Raw genomic sequence first — 23,977 nt, 5'->3', positions numbered from 1 at the left:
ATGTTTTTAGAACTTTTTTTTCTAAAAAAGAAAATGTGGTGACATCAGATTTCTTTTTAACATCCTTTTCAAACAAATGCAAAAACTTTGTTTTTTAAAGCGCCCTGTTAATATTTCGCATCACAGGAACATTTTATAAAAAAATAATAACCTCCTGAAAGTTCCTAAGCTAAAGGAGGTTATAAAGGAAGTTTGAAACCTCCTTTCCTATCATGTAGAGAATTCGAACTGCACTTATTATTAAGATGTATGCGCTCATACATCTTAAGAAGGTTATCACCAAACATTTCAAGAATGTTTTTAAAGAACGTTATCCTACCTTTCAGAAGAAAATTCTGGGAACCAAAATAAAACGTCCCACTGAAAACATTCTTAGAACAACGAATGGTAACAAACATTTCTAGCTGGGAACTCACACATGCCACCGCAAACATGCAATATCTGCTTACAGCTTCTCATGAATTACGTGCTTGTTTTTTTCAAAAGGAAAATATGGTGACATCAAAAAAAAATTAAAACATCCTTTTCAAACAAATGCAACAGGTTTCTTTTTTTTAAAGCGCTCTAGAAATAAATCTGACGTTGACCATATAAAAAAAGAATAACATCCTGAAAACATTTTCAGAATGTTTCTTGGAGAATGTTCTTCAATTGTTATCATGTAACATTGAGGGAACGTTTTATAAAGAACATCTTTAATATGTTACCCAACAACGCCCAAAACACATCCTTAGAATGTTGCAGGCAAAACGTTCCACCTTTGTTAACATATCACATTAAAGGAACATTTTATAAAACAGTTTCTGTCATCTCAGTCCTCAATAACATCCTGAAAACATTTTCAGAATGTTTCTTGGAGAATGTTCTTCATTTGTTATCATGTAACATTGAGGGAACATTTTAAACAACCCTTTCTCTCATCTCAGGCCTCAATAACATCCTGAAAACAATTTCAGAATTATTGCTTTGAAAATGTTCTTCATTTGTTATCATGTAACATTGAGGGAACATTTTATAAAGAACATCTTTAATGTGTTACCCAACAACGTCCAAAACACGTCCTTAGAATGTTGCAGGCAAAACGTTCCACCTTTGTTAACATATCACATTAAAGGAACATTTTATAAAACACTTTCTGTCATCTCAGGCCTCAATAACACCCTGAAAACATTTTCAGAATGTTTCTTGGAGAATGTTCTTCATTTGTTATCATATAACATTGAGGGAACATTTTATACAACCCTTTCTCTCATCTCAGGCCTCAATAATATCCTGAAAACAATTTCAGAATGTTGTTTTGAAAAATGTTGCAGGCAAAACGTTCCACCTTTGTTAACATATCACATTAAAGGAACATTTTATAAAAAAACTTTCTGTCATCTCAGTCCTCAATAACATCCTCAAAACATCCTCTGAATGTTGCAGTTAAAACGTTATGTCTTAGTTAACCTTAAACCTTCTAGGAACATTATTTGAACAAATAAACATCCTAAAAAGGTTCTTTGAACATCAGATTAAAATCTTTCTTTAAAACCTTGTTAGAACCAATAGGTAACGTTAGCCAAAGTTGTGAGAACGTTCCCCGCTAGCTGGGTGATGTTGTCCTTGTACATATTTCTGAAGATAATTTGTAAAATAAATGTCTGTAAAAAAAACTTCAACAAGACATTTGAACAAATTTCATTTTAGAAATGTTTATTTGCGCAATAAGAAAACATAAAGGGCAATATAAAAAGTAAGTAAATGAACAATCTCACAAGCTAAACCCCCAGCTTGCTCATTATAAAATGACCAAAAATCATGCATGCACTAATCATGAACTTTAACCATTTCTAGACATAATTACATGTTTTTTTTTCAATCTTGGTCATTATTCACTCTATCCTCATTCCGACCCATCATTACATTGCCTGAAAGTGTATATGTTGAAGACCTTCAAAACATCTTTGGACCCCCTATGTTCCCACCACTTTTTCCACAAAAAGTGACACTCTTGAAAAGTGGCAACAGGAAAAGTGATACAAAAGAAATCGAACATAGGGGGGGAGGGGGGACATTTGAAAATCAATAACTTCTCAAAAAGAGGGAGCTAAAATTAGTGCCAGTGACAGCATATTTACATTGTATTTTGAAAAAATAAATGTTTTGTCTGTTGCTTTACATATAAAGATGGTTGACAAAGTAAGGCAAGCCTGAAAGTAAGGCAGCAAAAGGAGTGCCTTAAGTGGGGGAAATGTTCCTGACAGAGCCTACGTCCACTCGTTGCCTTAGAGAGAATGGTCACTGCAAATGAATACAAGGTTCTGCAGAGGAATCATTTTATCCTATCATGATCAAACGTGTCTTTCTTGAAGGGTGGAAATGCTTCTAGGAGGATTTCTCATTTATCTGCTGAGCAGGGAGAGTCATTGAAGAGTTTGACGAGGATTTACAAAGGTGTGAATTATAAGCTTTGGCCTTTAAAGTCACCAAACCTCAACTCAGCAGAACACACATATGGGAGATTTTGGAGCCACCACCCAAAAACACCCAATCATACGATATTTTATTTTAAAGCAAAGTGTTATATTCTTCAGTAGAGGTCCACCCCCAGACTTGGAGAATGAATGTCAAGGAGCACTTCAGCTTTTCTGCAGACTCAAAGTGGACGAACACCTTGCTGAAAGACTTTTTGAAACCTGTCTGTAGTCCAAAACACAAAGGCAGTAGGTCATTTGAGTTTTAAATGGCTCCCTGAGGAGAAAAAAATAAACTTGCACTGGATTGCCCTGCATGTATCTCTTTGAGTTGATGAGGATTGAAACATTTGTAGAATTGGAAAAGAAGTCACTTCAAAAGACAGGTTTGGATTGGTCATGAGACAAAATTGAGTGTGCAGCAGGTTCGAGTGCAACAAAGTGAAAGACAGTACTTTTGCAATCAGGAAAAGGCCGAATAGGGATACAGGAGGCAAGAGTTCACTGACTGGAAGCAATCAGGCTGTATCCAAGTCTAAGTCATCCACTGTCTACATGCCTGCTGCTCTACTTTAAAAATATACCTCCCTTTCTCTTTGGCATTTTATTTTAACATGAGGCAAAGCCACCATCCTCGCCTTGTTCCTATTCCCCTTTTGTCTTTTCAACCTGTTAGCACATTGATCTTCCTCGCCTCAGGAGCGCCAGCTAACTGTTGCAACTCGTGCAACCCCATGGAGGGAAAAACATAGAAGAACTTTTAAATAATACATGTTAGCAGCTGCTGCAGTGCAGGGGGAAAATCCCGCAATCTCAGCACTTGCTGCCACTCAGGCGCTGCTTGTCTTTAACAAGGGGGGGTGGGGGGGTTTATCATCCGTCTGCAGGGCCACAAAGTACACAAGGCACTTGCCATAAAATATACACTTGCTCATCATGTTTAAGGTGGCAGGGGATTGATGCAGATAAAGGGGTTCAATCGTTTAATGGAACAAGCAAACATACGCTTTTGCACAAGTAGCGACCGCGGCCCTTAGCCGATTTGACGTAGCATGTTATTAAAACTCCCATGATGCATTCATTTGTGTCATTCTTAGTCCTTCGCCTTGTTCATCTTACATCAGTTTCTAGCTCTGTCTATCTCGGCCTCTTCAGCACCTCACTCATTATCCGCTGTTTATCTCCGTTTTGTCATTTTGCTTTCTTCCCGCCGCTCTGAAATTATTTACGAAGGAAGCATTAGTCACCACCGTCAAAGCAAAGCGCTTTGAAGATTCCTGTTTGATTCAGTTGCGGTGCACCAAACATCACCTCTCCATCTCGGTCTCGCCTTCCTCTACTAACTCCCTTTTTCTCCCCTTTCTGTCTCTCTGGCCTTTTCCTCCTCCTTCATTAACTCCTTGCTCCTAGCTCATCCAATCCTTCTGCTTTTCACTTGTTTCCCTCCTCCCTTCCATTCCCTCTCACCCACCTCCTCCCCTTCTGCAACATCAACCCTCTTCCATCCTTCACCATAGTCTCTTCTCCTCCTCCTCATCCTCCTCTTTTCAGGGAAGTCTTAGTGCAGCTTCCCAAGACTGAATATAAATGATAGTGAAGTAGAAGAGCAGGTGTAGTTACAAATCCATCATCAGATCCTGTGATCTACATCATCATTCTGAGCTGAACTGTTACATCCAATCCATTACTTTATGATAAAGTCTTTTAGCTCACTTCAGGCCTACAACCACCCCATCCATACTTTTTTTCGTTGAGTTAAATCTGTTTCTTACATTCCAATAGCTACTTAATCATTTCTTTTTTCAAACACATTCTTTTTGGAGCCCAACATCAAGTACACAAATTGTTTTATGTTGACATACCAATGATCAAAACCCAACAATATTAAATATACAGTGATAAAAAACAATGAAATGCTGCACATCCTCATATTGATGGACACAACTTAAAGGTGGGTTAGGTCATTTTGGAGAAACCAGCTCGAGCGAACGCACGTGCACATGACCAACGAGGGCACGAGATAAGTTTGTGCACAGAGAAGGCTGACAGGCAGGTAGGCCATCCAGTTACTTTAGCCGGGCCGGTTTAAATGATTGGTCATGCTTTTTACAGTACTACGGCTTCCACAGATGACATTTTTTAATGGATTTATTGTTAAAGCACTTAAGATATTCATTGATATCGGGATGTTAAGAGCATTCCATGGAACATAACAAAAAGTGTATCTCGAGCCGGTTTCTCAAACTTACCTACCCCACCTTTAAGAAATGACAATCAGACTAAAATTCCGCTATAATACCATTTTGTTTACGGATGATATTATATTTTTCCCAAACTTAGCTAAGAGGGAAACACTCCAATGTCTTCTAGGTAATGTTCAGAGTAGGATATTGAGGTGAAATTCTAATGGCCATGGTGTATCCAACTTGACCAAAGGAATAGCATAATGGTAAAAAAAACTAGTGTCAAATGGCTGAACGTTAGGGCTGGGTGATAATATAAATACATACAAATAAATTGTGGTAATACATTAATGACTAGAGCAGTTTTTATTTCTAGATTTAGGATATTATGAAGATTTAAAGTGCATTATGCATAACTGTAAAACACAATTAACAAATATTTGCATTTGTGTGCAATTTGTAATAACTACATTTTGAAATATATGAACTCAAGTGTTTTCGTCCACAACAATAAGTGGCATAAGTACAGTGCTCTTATAAGGCCTTGAGGGAGACTTTCTTTCTGCTGAAACAAATCGACTCCATGCATCAGCATCACCCCCCCTGCTGCTGCATGGTACTCTGCTCTGTTGAGGCTACTGCAGGAGGAAAATTGACATCTCTGCCTCGGCTGTGATGAATAACTCTCTGTGCGTATGTTGACTGTTAGTGCAAAATAGTGTCGATAAAGCAGTTCCTCTGGCTTCAGTGTATGTCTTCTTTTTAGACGTTCATTGTCTCTGCCTAGGTTTATCCATCATCGCTGTCATATTGTTCACTAGTTGCACCTCCTCTGTTGTGCTTAGCTCCAGGTCAGGGATTTCCATGTCTCTGTTGTAATTTTCCTCCCTCCTCCCTTGCTCGCAGGAAGCTGGATGCCTTCATTTATGATGCTGCTGTGCTGAACTACATGGCCAGAAAGGATGAGGGCTGCAAGGTATAGATCTCTGTCACATTTCACAGCTCTGCACAGTGACACACTCACACATAGTGGCAGCTATTTTTGATGTCCCTCTGCCCTGCAGCTATTGTCATTTGCTACCATGCTACTATCTGCTCTTCTTAAGGGAGGAACAGTTGCAAACCAGAATGCCTAAAGAACTATTTTACAAGCGCTACATCTGCATTAAATAAATTAAACACGCCGAATGCATTTATATTATTCCCTCGCTGCTTTTCGCAGCTTAATATTGTCATTTTTCGGACTGTGCTGTTGTTGATTTATTTATAAGTCTGCATTTGATGCGGCTCCCTTGGCAGAAATGAAATCCTGCCCTGTGATCATTTGTAATAAGATCTGCGGGAAGCCTGAGCTTCAAGCAGCATCACACAACAACCACTGCTGCAGTAATTATTCAAACTGATGTGGGTTTATATTAATTCCTCCACTGAAACAATACCCAATGCACAGGCTCTGGGATTTGTGGGTATATTAGAGCTGAGCCAACTGTTTTGCATGAAATGCCACCGCAGAAATTAAGCTAGTTTTCATTTGTTCCCTGCCATCTGTCGCTTTGAATCTGACTCTGTCTTGATGAATATATGTGCTTGGGTTTATACTGTATGTGGGGAACTGGGGATGCTAATGTGTTTATGATTTATTCTACAAGGTGATGACTATCGGCTCAGGGAAGGTGTTTGCCACCACGGGCTATGGCATCGCCCTGCACAAGAACTCCCGCTGGAAACGACCGCTGGACCTGGCCCTGCTGCAGCTGGTTGGAGACGGTAAGACAGGATGAAGCGGGTTAGAGCCACATGCTCTGGAAATACCCCTGCAACAAATACATACAAAGACAATAAAACGATTAGTTAGTGAAGTCCCATCTTGGGCATTTTTATCTTGTAGTTAATACTTTTTTCTGACATGTCAGGCAGACAATTATTTAATGTCTTTCAGAGGTGGGAAATAGTGAAGTAAAAATACTTTGTAAAGTACTGGTACCAGAAAAATGTACTTATTAAGTACATTTCTCTGATACCAGTACTTTACTCCACTACTTATTTTTCTAATGACTTTTTACTTTTACTTCTTACATTTTGAACACAAATACCTGTACTTTCTACTTTTCTTACATTTTCAAAACAGGCTCGTTACTTTAGTTTTAATCTGCGTTTGGTGGCGTGATCATTATTATTTAGAGTCATTGCGGGCCTATTGATTTGAACATGATCTGTGTATCCATCATTTCCCGGTCTTCTCTAAAGAAGAGGGACCAATGAGAACTTTGTAATTTTGCCATTGTTCACCATCGAAACATTCATTAGCTAACAATGAAATGATTGTTCTATTGATGTAAAGGGAGGTCAGTTTCTCTATAAAACAGCTGGTAGTTATGGGAACTTTTAACTTTTACAGTACATTTCGAAGCCCATACTTCTTTACTTTTACTTGAGTAAAGACGTTTAGTCAGTACTTCTACTTTTACCAGAGTATTTTTAAACACGAGTATCTGTACTTCTACTCGAGTAAAGGATGTGTGTAGTTTTGCCATCTCTGATGTCTTTTTTTCAAGAAAGAAACATTTATTCTGAGGACATCCCATAATTCATGCTTTCTCAAACAACCTCTTTCGATTGGAATATATCACCACCTCCCATAACATATAGATGCAATTGTCTCCATGAAGTACATTTTGTAATCTGCCCAAAATCTGAAAGTTCAGACCGGCCACATGCAACCAAGAAATGCATGAAAATGTAAAGTGCAGAAACATATTGAAGTATAAACAGAAACATTTTGTGCTTCCGGTGTATTCGGCCTTTTAGGGCAGAAGTCTGGGTGAATGGTCATAGGATTTCAACGCAAGTGATTGTCTTGTATGTTGACTTATTTTAACCACACACAATATTTATTATGGGTCATTTTTGGAAGGTGAGTATTTTGTTATCCATGTAATCCTTTCTTAATGGGGAAACTTTTTTTTTATTCACTTGGTAAGCTGTGCTCATTTATCACAAAACTACTTGTACCTAGTTGGAGGAAGAGACAGAGGTCCAGTGCACAGAGGCAAGTTATATTTGAAATAAAAATATAAGTTTTTCATGTGATCACGTATTCAGCTGCTGGCTAAAGTTGCCTGCCCTTGTTATAGTAGTGAAATAACTTAATATTGTAAGAATTAAGGAAGCCAACAACAACTCAAGTAAGAATAGGCAACATTTTCAAAATCAATGTTGGCAAGGTCTTTGGTACATTTTATAAGTGAGATGTAATACAGCTTGAGTTCAAAGTTAGGTAGAAGTCAAAGATGGGAAAGAGGGATGGAAGAGGACAAAAGTTATGAAAGGGGAGAGATGGAGATCAATACAGGAAGGTTAAGGGGAGGAAGACTAGAACAAAAGAGGAAGGCTGTGTGAAATGTTAAAGCTGTCATAACACTGCTATGTGCATTCCAATACCTACAGTATACTACCGTACTTAATGTCAGAAAATATTTGGCATGGCTCTATACGGAGTATGTCAAAAGCAGTGTGCAAATGCCAGAAGGCATTTTTTCAGTATGACAGTAAACAGGTGTGCTTTTCTGGCCCACAATATTTGCGAAGGGTCATAATGATTGGTTCCTCGTTAAAAAAAATGCAAAAAAGATAGAAATAAATGTTGTTTTATTAAAGCATTTAAAGGTATAATGTTGTTTGCGTAGCTTGCTTCTAAAACAAAAGTTATGTTTTGATTATATTTGACTGAAATGCTTTCCACCATTTACGCCGGTAACAATTATTGAATTGATCAGGAGCAAGAGAGGCATGATGAATCACTTTCACAAAGTGACCTTTACGGGTCACAGTAAATTGGTTTTCAGTTTAAAAGAACCTTCAATAATAACATAATAACCCTGTTCATTTGCTTATAATGGCGGAAAGGCCTTTTAGCTTCTGCTGGCTTCAGTGCTCAGTAAGGATAGAAACATTGATACAAAAAAAGGAAAAATCTAAATTGATCTCTATTTCAATGCATCACAAATCTTGCTACTTTATTTAACAACATTTATAAATGAAAAGTGTACATAGATGAGTATGTTTACGTGCCCTCTATCATTCATATATACAGTACAATATATTGAAAAAGTTAAGTGCCTATCCTGTTTTTGTAATACTCTCATTCTATTAGAAATTGTTCAGTTTAAAAAACAGGGACTATCTACATCTGTCCTTTATTCATGTTAAAACCCCACCACGATAATGTTACATTAAAAAAATGGAAATGAAAGGAAAAAGTGTAGGAATTGAAGGAAACAGGAGGAAACTTAAGTTTCTGAAATGCACCACCTCTTTTCACCCTCGGAAAACCAGAGTCCGGTCTGCTCTGATTGGTCCAATACTCAGAGATGACCCAACCCTCACGTACAATGTGTTGGAGCACTATAGCCAATGGAAGCAGCGAGTGTTACGTAGACCAATTATTCATAAACATTTAATCAAAATGGCTATAATTGAATGGCTTGATTCTGCAAACTGTCTTTTAATTTTAAACTCTTTCTTGTGGAAACTTTGGGATTTTCGGGTTAGGGCAGGCTATTTACATAAATAAATTAACACTGAAAACAAACAAATGAAAGTGAAGCTGTGCAAATTAACAATCCAAGTTAAATGGAAATCAGGATATTTTTAGCCTCAGTCACGTCATGTTCTGATATTTCCTGGTGAAAAGTTGAAAAAATATAACTCTGTTGCAAACTTCAGGCAGCTAAGAGCAAATTGTGGAAATTCAATAGAAAGTATTTATCAACTTGACAGCACTGGAGCTGTAAATTGCCTATTACCGTACATTTTTGGCTAATACTGTTTAGACTGATTGCGCCCTCCAAATTGTTCAGCCAGAAAAGTCAATAGTGAGCCACAGGAACCTCATAACAAACCCCACAGACATCACATGCATTTACTATCCAAAGCAAATGCACTATGGCCCTCAAAAGGTTCTGTAATTGTTCAGCATAATACCTCTCTTTGTTAGAGCATCGTGGTTTCTTTTTATGGCAAATGAATGGTCAGTCGCCAAATTGAGTTCTCTGGGAGCAATTTAGTCTGTTTGCAATTAGCAAGGCTTGATAATCGAAGTGGAAGACGCCTCAGAGCAGGCAGTGACAGCGGCTCCTAGGGGCCGCGGGCACTGGAGGCTGCCGGTACGTGGATACTGAACATTCTCAGACTAACTGTTAAATTGATTTAGGGGTGGGGGTCTTAAAAGTAATCATCAGTATTTTTAATAGGGTGACACTACAATCACAGAATTGTTTGAAGGATAGATCTTTTTTTTAAGTATTAACAGTGACTTATCATGCTTATTTCCAGGTTCATACTTTTATTATGGGTTTGACAGTTTGCCAACTTTTTATGGGTTTGACAGTTTGCCAACTTTATAACCTCAGAACGTCAACAAGCGCTCCGGTCCCAGCTGTGTGCACCCCCCAGCAGTTACTATCGGTTTAGGTCTTTTTATTTTGAGCTTCTAACCCCCACATCAGCTAAAACATTAAAAAAAAAAGGTCTAGAGTAGATGCACAGCAGTATATTTTTTTTCACAAAATAAACCTTTTGAAGATGAAGATGCTCTGTGTGTCAAGTCCCACTTGTCTCCAAAAGACTTCCAAGAAATAAACCGTCTTCAAAGTAATGCTGAAAAGGACCGAGGAATATGTAGTGTTTCACCTGCTGACGTGGCACCTAATCTCAAATCCCACCGCAGCGTGTATCCAAAGTTCGCCTCCTTTCCACTTCTCCTTTGTGTCATTCACATTGATTTGTGCTGACTGAGCAAAGCCAATAATAACACCTCTCACAATAAAGAAAGATAAAACGAAAAAGTGAATGCAAACAGCTTTCGGCACTGTGGCTAGAACATACTGTAGCAGCATAGTTCACCCTCGGGACATTTCTTTTTTCTTCTAATCTTTTATGTTCCGATGTCTTTGAGTCATCAGGGACCCTGATGCTGATTTTGATTTCATCGACTGAAAAAAATTGAGCTGCAAGCATTTGTCTGATCCTCCAATTTTGTTTTCATGTTTCATTTAGTTCCACATTCAAACAAAACCCAGAGATCATTATGGGTCAACATCTAAAAACAAACAAATGAAATGGCAGAAATGTTCATTGAAAAGTGTCCTGACATTGGTGTCATTTTTCTTTTGTATTATACTCTTACACAGAATCTTTTGAACATTATCGCACACAACAGAGACTTTTAAAACATTAACCTCCATGACTCATTAGATATAAATGTTCCTCTCAATAAAAATGATTTGTATTCAGGCTATCTATGTTAAGTCCCCCCCATCAACTTCAATCCCCTTCACAGTTTTTGAGTTGGGAGAAGCCAGGGTAGAATAAAAAAGATAGTTGGTTATTTGACAAAATATACTTGCACTTGCTAAATGATACGCTTCATAACTCCAAGTGCCTTGCAGAAGTACCCTCGAAAAGATTAATACATTTTAGAGATCCATGTCTTTCTTGATTAATTGAACTTGCCTTCACACGTACACAACCCTTCTCCCATCTCTTCCTCCCTTTGTATTTGTACCCTCTCTCAAGTGGCTGTCCAATCGTTATGTGTGCTTTTACAGGTCCGCTGACAAAAAAACACTTTCAGTTTTCACAAAACCATTTTTTCAGAGATATGGAAAGAGTGTGATGACATAGTGCCAGGAACAACTGCATCTCGTACAATTTACTTCTGTCACTCACAAAAAGGCTGTTGAAATAACTTCAAATGATTTGATGTGTTTTTCTGTCCAATATTTATCTCGCCGCATACTTCCCTTTTGCTTTATTTACAGTTGATATGCTGAATATTGCTGCTGCTCGGAGTATCTCTGAGGGTACAATACAATCCAATCTAAATATGACGGGAAAACAAATTAAATCAAACATGGAATTGAAGATCTTTGAAATGTGACATTGGGCAAAACCAAAGCAATTTCTTTGTTTTACAACCAAGCTTCAATTTCCATCTACAGAAAACATTTTCCATCTAATGAAAGCTAAATCATACCTTATATTTGTAGAATGGTAAGTCTTGCTTCATACAACATATTTGGAAAGGACATTCAAAACTTCCAAAGGGATCACAGCCTACTTGCAAGTAATGCTGAAGTTGTCCATTATGATGGACAACCATCATTTCCATCATTTCTGCTAATAACATAGTCCTTTTTAAGGCTGGTTTGAGTTGCATGAGCAGCGTTCAGTCTTTGTATTGTCATCTATTCTTTTCATGCCAGGCTCTTTTGTTATGATCAGAAAGTTAGTGTGTTTGTGTTGAATTTGTCAGTTTGTTATTTTCAGTTATTGTTTTGCCCCTTAACTCTTTATTGTTTTTCGTGTTTGAGTTATTTAACTTTATTTTTGAATAGTAGAATGGTGGCTTATTTTTGAGCATTTTTACTTTGGAATTTGTTGTTGTTAATTTGATTTAAGCTCCCATATTTGGCAATAAATGATTCAGTAGTCTCCTACATCATATTCTTTATCTGTTTTGATATTACATTTGGTTGTGAACTTAGGTAACTAAGTCAAAGAATATGCTGGTAAAAAGCTAGAGCGGCACGCAACAAACCGTTCACGGCAACAATCCGGCAGGGAATGAGTGCAGGCTGCAGGTTTTCATAGTGTGGCTGACGAGCAGGTTGCAGGTGTGGTTGATTGGAGATTGCTCCCAGCCGTGTAGAGCATACCAGCAGGCAGAGAGAGAGACACACAGTAGAAAGAAACACATACAAACACTAACAGGGGTTTCAGGGACGGGCAGTGATAGTCGGTCCGTTCTTCTATATGTCTGTCTTTGGTTTTTCTAAGTGTTATTCGATCCATATGACAATAGAGATACGTATGTGCATAAACAACAAAAACACTTGGGGTATAATATTCGAACAATATTATCACCAAACATTTTAAGAATGTTTTTAGAGAACTTTATCCTACCTTTCAGAATCACATTCTAGGAACAAAATAAAACTTCTCGATGAAACCATTCCTAGAACAATGAATGGTAACATTCTCAGAATGTTTTTAGAACCAACAATGTCTAGCTGGGAACTCAGACATGCCTACGCAAACATACAATATCATGAATTACGTGTTGTTTTTTTCTAAAAAGGAAAATGTGGTCACATCAGATTTCTTTTAAACATCCTTTTCAAACAAATGCTAAAACTTTGTTTTCTAAAGCGGACTACAAATAAATCTGACGTTGACCATGACCCTGTTAATATTTCGCATCACAGGAACATTTTATAAAAAAATAATAATCTCCTGAAAACATTATCCAAATGTTGCTTCCAAAATGTTTTTGTTTGGTTATCATGTAACATTGAGGGAATGTTCTATAAAAGAACATCTTTAATGTGTTACCTCAACAATGTCCAAAACACGTCCTAACGGCCCATCTACACTACAGGCATGAAAAAATCTTGAAGCTGGGCGTGTCTGAAGCTTGGCGATTTTTTGCGAGCAACCAATCACATGAATCTCCCGCCCCCGACATACAAAGCAATAGCAATGTTAAAACGAAGTAAACTGGATATAAACTCTCCAAACAGGTGAAAAAACTATCAGTTTCACCCACTGTCTCTGCCACCTCCCTCCATGCCTGGTTCCTCCGGTTTGTATCCCGGTAAATAGTTCCGGTCCTAAAGAACCGGGTGATTTGCTAACGTAATATCTCGTTTGGAATATGAGGAAATGAACTGCGGTCTGGCTCTCCCAGCTTGCACGCGGTTTGATTGGCTGCGCTTGCACTGGCGGGATTTGCATAAACGGGATTTCATTGGCTGATGCCAAGCATCGAGCCTCAAAAGTTGAACATTGTTCAACTTTTGATGCCGATAGATGCTCGTGATGCTTGCAAAGCCATGCCATGCTCCCCACAATGCAGTTCGGCGAAGATTCAAAATCTTCTACGTCACCCCATTCAAGTGAATGGGCGAAGCGTTGAAAGCATTTTTTGATGCCTGTAGTGTAGACGTACCGTAAGAATGTTGGAGGCAAAACATTCCACCTTTGTTGACTTATCACATTAAAGGAACATTTTATAAAACACTTTCTGTCATCTCAGGCCTCAATAACATCCTGAAAACATTTTCAGAATGTTGCTTGGAGAATGTTCTTTATTTGTTATTATGTAACATTGAGGGAACGTTTTATATAGAACATCTTTAATGTGTTACCCAACAACGTCCAAAACACGTCCTTAGAATGTTGCAGGCAAAACGTTCCACCTTTGTTAACATATCACATGAAAGGCCTCAATAACATCCTCAAAACATCCTCTGAATGTTGCAGTTAAAACCTTATGTCTTAGTTAACCTTAAATCTTATAGGAACATTATTTGAACAAATAAACATCCTAAAAAGGTTTTTTGAACATCAGATTAAAACGTTTCTTTAAAACCTTGTTAGAACCAATAGGTAACATTAGCCAAAGTTGTGAGAACGTTCCCCGCTAGCTGGGAAGTTGCCAAAGTGCTTTGTTTTGAACGTTCATCCATATTATAATCAAAAAGAGAAATATGAACGTTAGTTTTTACTGAAATGATCAAATAAAGTCAACATTTCACTGAGCTGTGTGGGGTTTGTTCAACTTTTAAAAGATGTTTGAATGGTGATGTACACAGTGATAGGTGTTAAAGAGCCTGTGACACGAACCCAACAACTGTTGTGCAATTAAATAGTGGGCTACTAGTAATCTCGAACCGTCAGTTTAAAAAATAAAAAGCGATACCGTTCCGATAAATATCAATAATTTCGAACATCGCGGGGAAATTCCTTCGACTCATTTTGAGGTTTTGGGGAAGCCGGAAGTGACGTCAATGCGGGAACGCTTCACTGTGCGGCGAGAGAGCCAAACACGGACAAATTGTGTTGTCATGCGTTGAAATGGTGAATTACTGAGTTTAGGCACGTTAATAACGTTTTAATGAAGTTGACTACAGTATATTCATATTTGTCAGTGCTTTCATGTCAATTCGGCGAACATAAACATAAATGATCGTGGTGAAGATGATGATTAAATTAGGATTAAAAATCGGTAATGAGAGCTGCTGAATTTCCTCCCGTCGGATGTGATATAAAAACAAATCGATTATTTTTGTAAACTCAAGTGGATGAAACTACATTTATTAGTGCTTTCATGTCAATTCGGCGAACATATGATACATTAAATGATCGTGAGGATGATGATTTAAAAATCTTTTGTTTGAGCCGGTCTGCATTTCCCGATGAGAAAACAAACCTTAGCTTTTTGTAGTTGCAGTCAGTGGTGTAGTGGGCGTTGGACGCGGGGGTGCGCCGTACCCCCACTTATTTAAAGCATGATTTCTTTTTTTAATAGTCTAATACATCTAAAATCATTGCCAGTGTTATCAGTTGCAAGTGTGTGTTTGTTGTAATAATGACGAAAACATAATAGGCAGATTTCACAGTAATTATAATAAAAACGTAACTCAAGCATTTATGCAACTTGATTTGAAGCGTGTGTGTGTGAGGGGCAGAACTGTGTGTGTAGGGCGACCAGGTGTCCCGCACTGTGCGGGACTGCACACACAGCGTTTTTATTATTTGTCCCGCGTCCCACACATTGAGACTATGTCCCGCATTTGAGTGATAGTCGCGCGGAAAGGCCGGATCGGTTCGCTGACAGCCGGCACCGCCCTTTATTATTATATTGTCTAAACGGCATCATGTAAGTTGCGCTGACAGGTGACACAGAGGTCCCCAAGCCCCCCCCCCCCCCCCATTGACAGTTCACGAGCGCGTCCATAGTGTCTCCCGTCCACCCACCACCCCGTCCACCCAGTAAAAACATCCCCACTCCCCCACTGGTTGTAGTAGTACACCAACATGGATTAAACGTGTGTTTTTTTTTTACCACAATGTTGTGGAAATTAATGGATAAAATGCACGGATTATTATTATTATTATTCCCACTCCGATCGGGACACTAGGTCCACCGTTTCCCCGCAGCGAGGCTCCCCCCGTTGACAGTTTACGTGGGCTGGGCTGGGTGCAGTGGCGGACTGGCCATCGGGACGAATCCCGATGGGCCGGTACCGAAGTGGGCCGGTCGGATAAGTCACTAGCACATCCCCCACTCCCCCCGTTGACAATTTACTAGTGGTACCGAAGTGGGCCGGTCGAGAGTCCCGGGCTGATTTTTAGTCCCAGTCCACCACTGGCTACATGACCGTATGATCGCCCATATTGACGCACCTAATTCCTAAACTTCTAACAGATACAACATAAACCGATCCTTCAGCCTCATATGAGCTCTCAGACACGTTCAAAATTAAACTGTCATCGCTGTCTGAGCTTGCTGCTGTGTGCCCCATCGTGCGTTTACATGCAGATGCTGGGATCCTGAACGGTGCAGCTGGAGCGCTGTGCCCGCAATGACGTCACACATAATTTGGCGGGACTTGAAGAATCCCCGAGAAGATCTAGAAAATTGTCAACATTGAAGGGCAGATTAATGGTTATCAAAGTACAAATATCCAAAATCAGTTCAGTAACGGTTTTCAAGGGGACAATATTTACTCAAATTGATGGGTTTGGATGATGGGGGAAACTTGTGTCACAGGCTCTTTAAGGACTAACGTTTATAATAAATACATTTATATTGATTTTAAGATATTTTCATAGTTCATACAATTATACGTATTGGGATCATTTGTATTAATGTGGACCGGAGGGAGAGGGTGACGAGCATAGTTTCACTTTCCTTTTTTATTTCAATTCCAACTTTGGTCATGAAGAATATGTTTCTCTGTTGTCCACGTTCATAAAGCAAAGCAACAGCATCAGAGCACGGTGCAGAGTCTCTAGATGAGTCCGTCGTTCTTATTAAACATCCATGTTGTAGTCTGCTGTATAGAAAACTGTAGTTTCCATAGTTTCCGCACAGCAGCAGACGCACAAAATGACGTCCGCTGGCGCATCATAAACACGTCAGATAGTGAAAGTGCATTCGGATTCTCTAAAGTACCGCAGTCTCTTCTCCTAAGTCCTTTTGAATTATCCTATCCACTATCCCTTAACCCCGTGAAGTTTCACTCAGAGGTCAAGGAATAGGAGATAGGGTTAGAGTTTAGGAGCTGATTTTTGGATTATCGAACGCAACCCCAGTTCTGACCCATACCAACTTTTCAAAAAATGTAATCCCATTCTCTCCTCACACTGAAAGATCCAGACCACTGTACATTTTCTGTTTCACGACCAATATATCTTGCACTAAGGGGATGGGGTGAGAAGAGTACAAAACCTGCTCTTTTGCACTGGAAGGCAGTTGAAATGTTTTGGCATCTGGTTGGAAAGTCTCCTGATTGCTTCCTTGTGGAGCTGGTCCAGGTGAGGCTGTATATAACCTCTCCCCCTCATAATACCCTTTCGCTTGAAGCTATTTCTGCACAGATTAGATAACAGAGTTGTTATTTATATTGCCACGGAGAGGACAGGAGATTGGGATGACTAATGCCCGGCCGGTTCGGAGCTGGAGCTTGAAAAGCACAGTTTTTTCCTGTTCACACCGCAGCGGAGCCGCCTCTAAGCCCCGGAATCCAGTTCGTTTCAAGCACCAAAAAGTTTTCGGTCTAGAAAGCAAGCACCGCATACGTCACGCTTACGTCGGAGGCGGGGGCAGGGGCAGGGGCAGGGGCAGGGGCGGCATCCGCCTTTCCGCCAGCTTCAACATGATCTGTGGAAATAACATTGAGAATCAGTTTTAATGTTATACCATAGTAATTAATGCTGCAAAGCTGGGTATTTTGAGCTTGGCGCATGCAGAGGCTAACAACAGCTAGCTCTAACGCCATCGAATAGGATGTATATTTACCTTCATTTCTCCTACGGAATCGTCGTTGAAGTTGATGATGATGATTGTAAAGAACTTTTGCATGTAACGACTGTAAAGATGGTAGTAAAGTCGTCCCATTTCTTCCATTTCGTTTCGAAAGAGCCTAAACAAAACAAGTAGCGCTTCAATACAATCGGCCATTGTTGTTGTCGTTGATGTGAGGGGTTTCCGCGTGGTTTGGCTTTATGAAGCAGTCACGCAAACGGTTACGTCATGACGCAAACGATGACGCAATGAAGCAGCAACAGTCGGGCTCTGAGCGGTGTGAACAGAGCGGGAGTTGAACCGAAGAACCGGTTCCGAACCAGAAAAGCTCTAGCACGGAGCTAGAACGTGAAAAAGCCTTGGTATGAAAGGGGCATTAAAGGTCCCATGTCATGCTTTTCTGGTTATTACCCGTCCTCTTGTGTGTTATGAAGGTTTTTCTGCATGTAAACTCTAAACACAGAAAATACCTGTCTATGCTGCCCCAGAACGCCTTGTTGGAGATTTTTTTACAGGGACGTGACCATACCCAAATGGACCCATTGGTCCAAATGGACCAATCCGTGGAGCTCCTCACACTGGTGGAGCCTCGCAGATGGGGGTGCTGCAGCCCCCTCAGCATCCCCCCCTTCCCTCGTCCATTTGTGATGTCTCGCTGTCTCGCAGACTCCACGCAGCAAGCAAATTAACCCAGCTCACACTGTCCGCTCCTCGCAGCAGCGATCCGCGCAACGTCCCGCCAACACTGCACCCAGACCCCACGCAGCATTCTCATCTGTTTGCCCTTACTGGTGCCATTTTCTGATTTCATGTAACATGTATGTAACACATAATCAGTGATGTTCCGCATTAACGGTGGTAGACTCATCAGAACAGTGAGCTGGGTGAGCTGACCAATCAGAGCACAGTGGGCTCATAGGGAGGGGGGGGGCAGGAGCTCCAACAAGCCGTTTAGGACAGAGAGTGAATACACATACTATACAGAGATGCTGTATGAGAAACCAATGTGAGTTTGAAAAATTGCACAATATAAATCTATTCTAGTCCTCAACAATGGAATTATGATCAGTAGAAATGGCCATGACATGGGACCTTTAAATCCTCACCGCGGACCAATGTAAATCTATTAAAGGGGGAGACAGGAACTATCTCTAGGTTACTGTAGAACTTAATGAAACTGAATTGAATTGTTCCGAGATCAATGCTAAGCTGTCAAAAATCAGCAGAATGAAACATGAATTTCATTATAAGCTCTGGCTTTTTCCCCCTCAGTGTTTGCACGTCTGTCGTTTTCATTTGTGCAGAACGATTTCCCCCCTTTACTCTATGGCATTTTCTTCCTCAGAGAAGGTGAGAGAGGGTACAACTGAGATGCTGCCTGTCTGTCAGTACTTTGTGGGGAAGATTTCTCCCAGAGAGCAGCTCTGTCCGCTACCGGCTGCCATGATCAACGTATATACAGGGATATAAAGGGCGAAAAGGCGGAGAGTCGGACGGGGAGAAAAAAAAATCAGACAAGTACTCATCGAAACTCGATGAATCAGATAATGGGAGTAAGCTGCAAACAGAATGAAGATGTGTATTAAGCATCCATTGTCAGGATCTGTGTGGGGAGCGAGGCAGGGTCGATGGAGTTGAGCCCGGTTTAATTCAGCTGTCAAGGAACGTTTGAATTCCCACACATGACTGTTGGGGAAGTGAAATGTGGCACACAGTGATTCATGTTGGGTGAGATTTGAGTTTTTTTTTAGCGGATTTTACGTTTCAGTCAACATGCCCGAGTCGTGGCGGTCTAATCCGTCTGGCGGGGCTTTACGGAGGGTTTCCCAGCCGTCGTTAATTAACCCAGAGGTCGATAGATATTGCAACTGTGAGCAATCGCAATTGGAACTCCCTTTGACTAGCACATCTTCAGAGGGTGTACGGTGTGTACTCCGAGTGTGTGCAGGACATTGTGTGTGCTAGTTGTAAAAATACTCAGCGACCGGGTGGCTGCACGTCTCTGTATATTTGATCCTGCTTTTCCTTCCTACTGCTTCATTCTTTTTGATTAATGCTTTGATTGCTGGCACTGAGAGTCCCATTAAGCTGAAGTTCAAGAACGTGTGTGTGTGTGATTCTGACAGTTTGAGCAGGAAGTATAATGTTTGTGCGCGTGCCTCCCTTTCATGTCCCATGCGTTGCTGCGACGCTCTGCCCTCAGTGTGTCCGCCTCAGATGCCAGGCCATTTCACAACTTGCTTCAAAGAGCTTCATTTCCAGTCGCTGTCTGTAATTTCTCTTTCGGATCTCAAGACCTCCACTGCAGATGGCCTCTAATTCCTTCTCTTGCCACCATTTCTACTATTTCGCAGCATCTCTTCGGTGTTCTCAATTTTCTTTAATCTTTGTGTAATATCTGCAATTTACCATGGCATATGAAACTTCCTGTGTACTTGATTATTTATATTACCTAATACATTATATTTTCTTTTTATATTTGTAAGCATAGGCAAACAATTCCCCCTTCTTGGTTTACAGTAACTCCAATCAGTGAAAATTTCCTCTCTTTTTAACTTAATACAAACAAAGTTTCACTCTCCCTCCTCATTTCTCTCTCACTTTCTGAATTTCATCATCTGTACTGTACCTCTTTTTGCATTCTCATTCTTCTCATCTTCAGCTTTCCGTTTCTAGCCTCTTTTTCTCCCTCAGGGATCAAACACATTGCTCTCATAACAAAAGGGGCAAGTAATCCCTTTGTAAAAGTGTTTCTCTTTTATTCTCTCCTCTAGTGCTGTACTGTTTTAACTCCTTCTCCCCTCCTTGTCTTTTCTCTCTCCAAATTACTAATCTCTTTCTCACAAGTTGCTCCCTCTTTACTATGAAACTAAACCTGTTTATTCTCGTCTTTTTTCTCTCAGCTGCTCCTATTTTTGACCTTAATCTTTTCTCTTGCAGATGAGATTGATATGTTGGAGCGCCTCTGGCTGTCGGGTATCTGCCACAATGATAAGATCGAGGTATGACATACAATCAATTATCTCTGCGTTGTCCATCTCCATGTAACAGCGTCAGCCTCTGAACTGTTTTGAGATAAAAACTAAATGTAATGCTGTTGTTACTGCTTACATATAACCAGACTTTATCATCATCATTCCATATAATTTGAAACAAACTAACTTTGAACGGATTTTTTAAGTATAGATTCTCTGCAGAGCATTTAACCTTATCAACATGTTATCCAGTTTTTGAATTATTCTTCTCTATTACATATGTAATGACACTCATCTCCAGTGATTTTGTGGTGTACAAATCAACAATAAATATTTAGTAAGTGACTGCAAGATGACTGCAGAAGAGAACCATTAAGGTTAAAATGGATCAATATTACTGTCTGAAAGGTTTTTGCCTGATATGAACCAGATATGTTGTGGTGACTGACATGTTTTGCCCATTGCATCAGAGTTCTGAGTGCATGGGCTCTAAATTATCACAGATGGGTGCTCTGAAACATAATGACAGCAAACAAATCTGTGTTGGACTGGTGGTTATAATTAACTTTTTATCTGGCTATTATCACCTTTTACAACATTTTGGTTGCTCATCTTCCCGTCTTCCGTACCCCTCTCCAGGTCATGAGCAGTAAGCTGGACATAGACAACATGGCGGGGGTCTTCTACATGCTGCTGGTGGCCATGGGTCTGAGCCTCCTGGTATTTGCCTGGGAGCACCTGGTGTACTGGAAACTACGGCACTGTGTGAAGCACTCCGGTGGGATGGACTTCCTCCTGGCTCTCAGCAGGGTGAGAAAAAAAATGCAGATATCTCCCTTAAACCTCAACAACACTTTGCCTCTTGGTTTATTGACTTGGCATGAAAAACACTTCAAAGATTAAAACATGTATTTCTTGATTTGAGGATCTTGGCAAGCTCAAGCGGCCTTATGCATGTAGATTACAATACAACACAATGTAATGTACTTAAAAAAAACACATCAAGAAGATTGGTCCAAGAGTGGCAATATCTTATATTTTTACATTTAATAAAAAAGGATGCATCCAGCCACTGTTTAAAAACAATTGTGAAGTATTCATGATTATAGAATTGGGTGTCATCTGCATAACAAATGAAACGTATACCAAATGTAACTTATGGCAGCATAGGCAATCATAATGGAGTCAAGGAAAGAGCATGAACATTTCTCTCCTACTGTAGGTAAAACCAAGATGTCTTTGTCTGATTGGTGGAAAGTATTTTGCAAAAAACGAGCAAAAACACCCAAACACTAACAAATTAGTACATAAATACACGGGTACTTTCTCACAAGCCTATGCCAGTTGTCATTGGAGTGGATCATAGGTTGCAGGATTTCATAGTGGAACATACATCACTTTAAAGATGCATCAATTTAAAAGCAGTCCTTTATGTTTGGATGTATCCTCAAGACGGTTAATTAATACCTAGCACAAAGTGTAACAAGGTAAAAGTATGATTTATCTCCACCAAATGTAAACAATTCAGAAAACCTGCTAGGTGGTGAGAGAACTAAAGGAAGTGAATTCGAAGATGGGAGAGATTTTACATTTTCACTTTGACCAGCATCTCAACTCACTGATTTGCAAATTGTCAACATGAGAGGGTAAAAGTTGTCAGTGAAATTCCTACAAATGTATAATTCAGAGCTTGAGAAGCATTGGTAAGCTATTAATGCAGGTGCAGGACATATTATAGACCAGCAGGTGTAGAAGCTTTTAGGATCTCCTGTTCCCCGCATAGGATATTAGCCTTGAAGTTCGCTTCATTAAGGAAGTTAAATATATAGATGAAGCAAGCTTAATGAACAGTTTCCAGATACAATCAGGAAACGGATTGCAAAAAGGCATATACCACTTAATACTGGTAGTTGTTTGTTGCACTCAGCAAGACAAAAGGAAGTAGAGCCAAAAACAATAACATCAATGTTGTTTGTATACGGCATCACGCCAAGGGTCCAGGGCAGGGTGATCACAGCTATTTTCTTTAAAAGCCAATGCAGCTTCTGTAAGTTCAGCCCTGTGTCCGGGTAATATAAAGTACAGGTCCTAGCTAGACTTTCAAAGTTTGATTTATTGTTTTATGTCCTATATGACTCTGTTGCAATGTCGGAGGCAAATACGATTTTCATTGGCATTTCTACACCGTAGCTACTGTGCATATGGCAATAAAGCCTTGAGTCTTGAATGCTTTTGGGGACTTCCCCCTTCCTGTAGTGTGTTATATCGTTTTTTGTGCATGTAAATGGTCTGCAAAGGCTAAAATCCCAAAGTTCCCTCCAGAGGGAGTTTCTCTCCCACACACTCCCACCCTGCCTGAAATGCATGAGTTTACTCCTTTGTTAAATTCCTTAACATAAGGACATCTCTATGTAACACTCGTGCTTCTATTGGCTAGTGTTTCAACACAATGCACGTGATAGGGTAAGGGGTGGGACAAGTGGTTGACCAATCACAACAGAGCCAGGCAGCTAACCCATAACGGCAGAATGGTCAAAAGAGGTGCTGCAGCACTGACAGTATGAGAAAAATAAAGCACTGTACATTAAGGAATGTAAACATGTCACAGTAGAGGCACAACATACAAATATGGAACCTGAAAATGAAAGAACAGCAAGTTAATGAGATAAGATGGGATGAATTAACTAGAAGAATTAGAATAAGATCATTTGAATTGGTAAGAGAGGGATGGGAAAACATAAATGCGCTGATTTGGGAGGGAAAATTAGAGGAGTGGCAAGGTAGGGGAGGAAAACTTTGATAATAAAATAGAAGACAGCTGTTGGTTTGAATGGCTGGGGTAGCGAAATATAGCAGGTGCTGATGAGATTCCAGAAGGAATGACAGGGAGAGAGAGGAGGAGGAGGACGGATGTGTGGTGGTGGGAACTGTTGAAGTGGAAAACAGGCTGCATAGAAACATCGCCATATATTCTTGCTGGTTGTGGTGGGGGATACACTTATGTTAGAATGACACCAGAAAAATGTGATTCACTACCCCCTCTTGCTTTAAAAGCAGAGAAAGTTGCTAATTTATATACAGCGGAAGTGTTTCTTATTTGCACTATAAAGAGCAGGAAGACAAAATCGAATAAGTTCAAAGCATAGAAAATAAGAGAATCACTCTAAATCTATAATTCTACCAGTAAAAAACTAAATGGAATGCAGTTCGAACTAGGCTTCACAGTACATCAGCTAGATCAATATTTTGATTCTCATACAAACATGGACATGAATACATACTCAAACCCTGAAAGCCTGAATACCGCCAGATTCAGTCAGACATGGGTCCTATTGAAGACCAATAGGTCTTGTGCATTTACTGCCATTTACCAATAACACTGCAGTGCTTTATTGATGGACGGATGTGGGTGAAAATCCACTATGTCCCCCTGTAGTCTCGATTTTCCCTGATGGGCTTCCTTATAGACCCTTTGGAGTGCAACTCTTC

The 23,977-nt window shown here is 39.9% G+C and overlaps 1 protein-coding gene across 2 annotated transcripts in view; it reads left to right on the top strand.

Moving 5' to 3' along the window:
• The window catches only part of grin2da (glutamate receptor, ionotropic, N-methyl D-aspartate 2D, a), a 237,886-nt gene that overhangs the window by 205,335 nt on the left and 8,574 nt on the right, over positions 1-23,977 (top strand). For both annotated transcript variants that reach the window (XM_079655556.1, XM_079655557.1), the window contains 4 exons: positions 5,546-5,615; positions 6,289-6,406; positions 20,454-20,515; positions 21,128-21,298. In XM_079655556.1, coding sequence (XP_079511682.1) covers positions 5,546-5,615; positions 6,289-6,406; positions 20,454-20,515; positions 21,128-21,298 — 421 coding nt within the window. The remainder of the gene's footprint in view (positions 1-5,545; positions 5,616-6,288; positions 6,407-20,453; positions 20,516-21,127; positions 21,299-23,977) is intronic.

The sequence above is a fragment of the Notothenia rossii genome (assembly GCF_949606895.1).
Source record: "Notothenia rossii genome assembly, chromosome: 10".
Taxonomy (NCBI): domain Eukaryota; kingdom Metazoa; phylum Chordata; class Actinopteri; order Perciformes; family Nototheniidae; genus Notothenia; species Notothenia rossii.
This window is presented reverse-complemented; position numbering and strand designations above follow the sequence as displayed.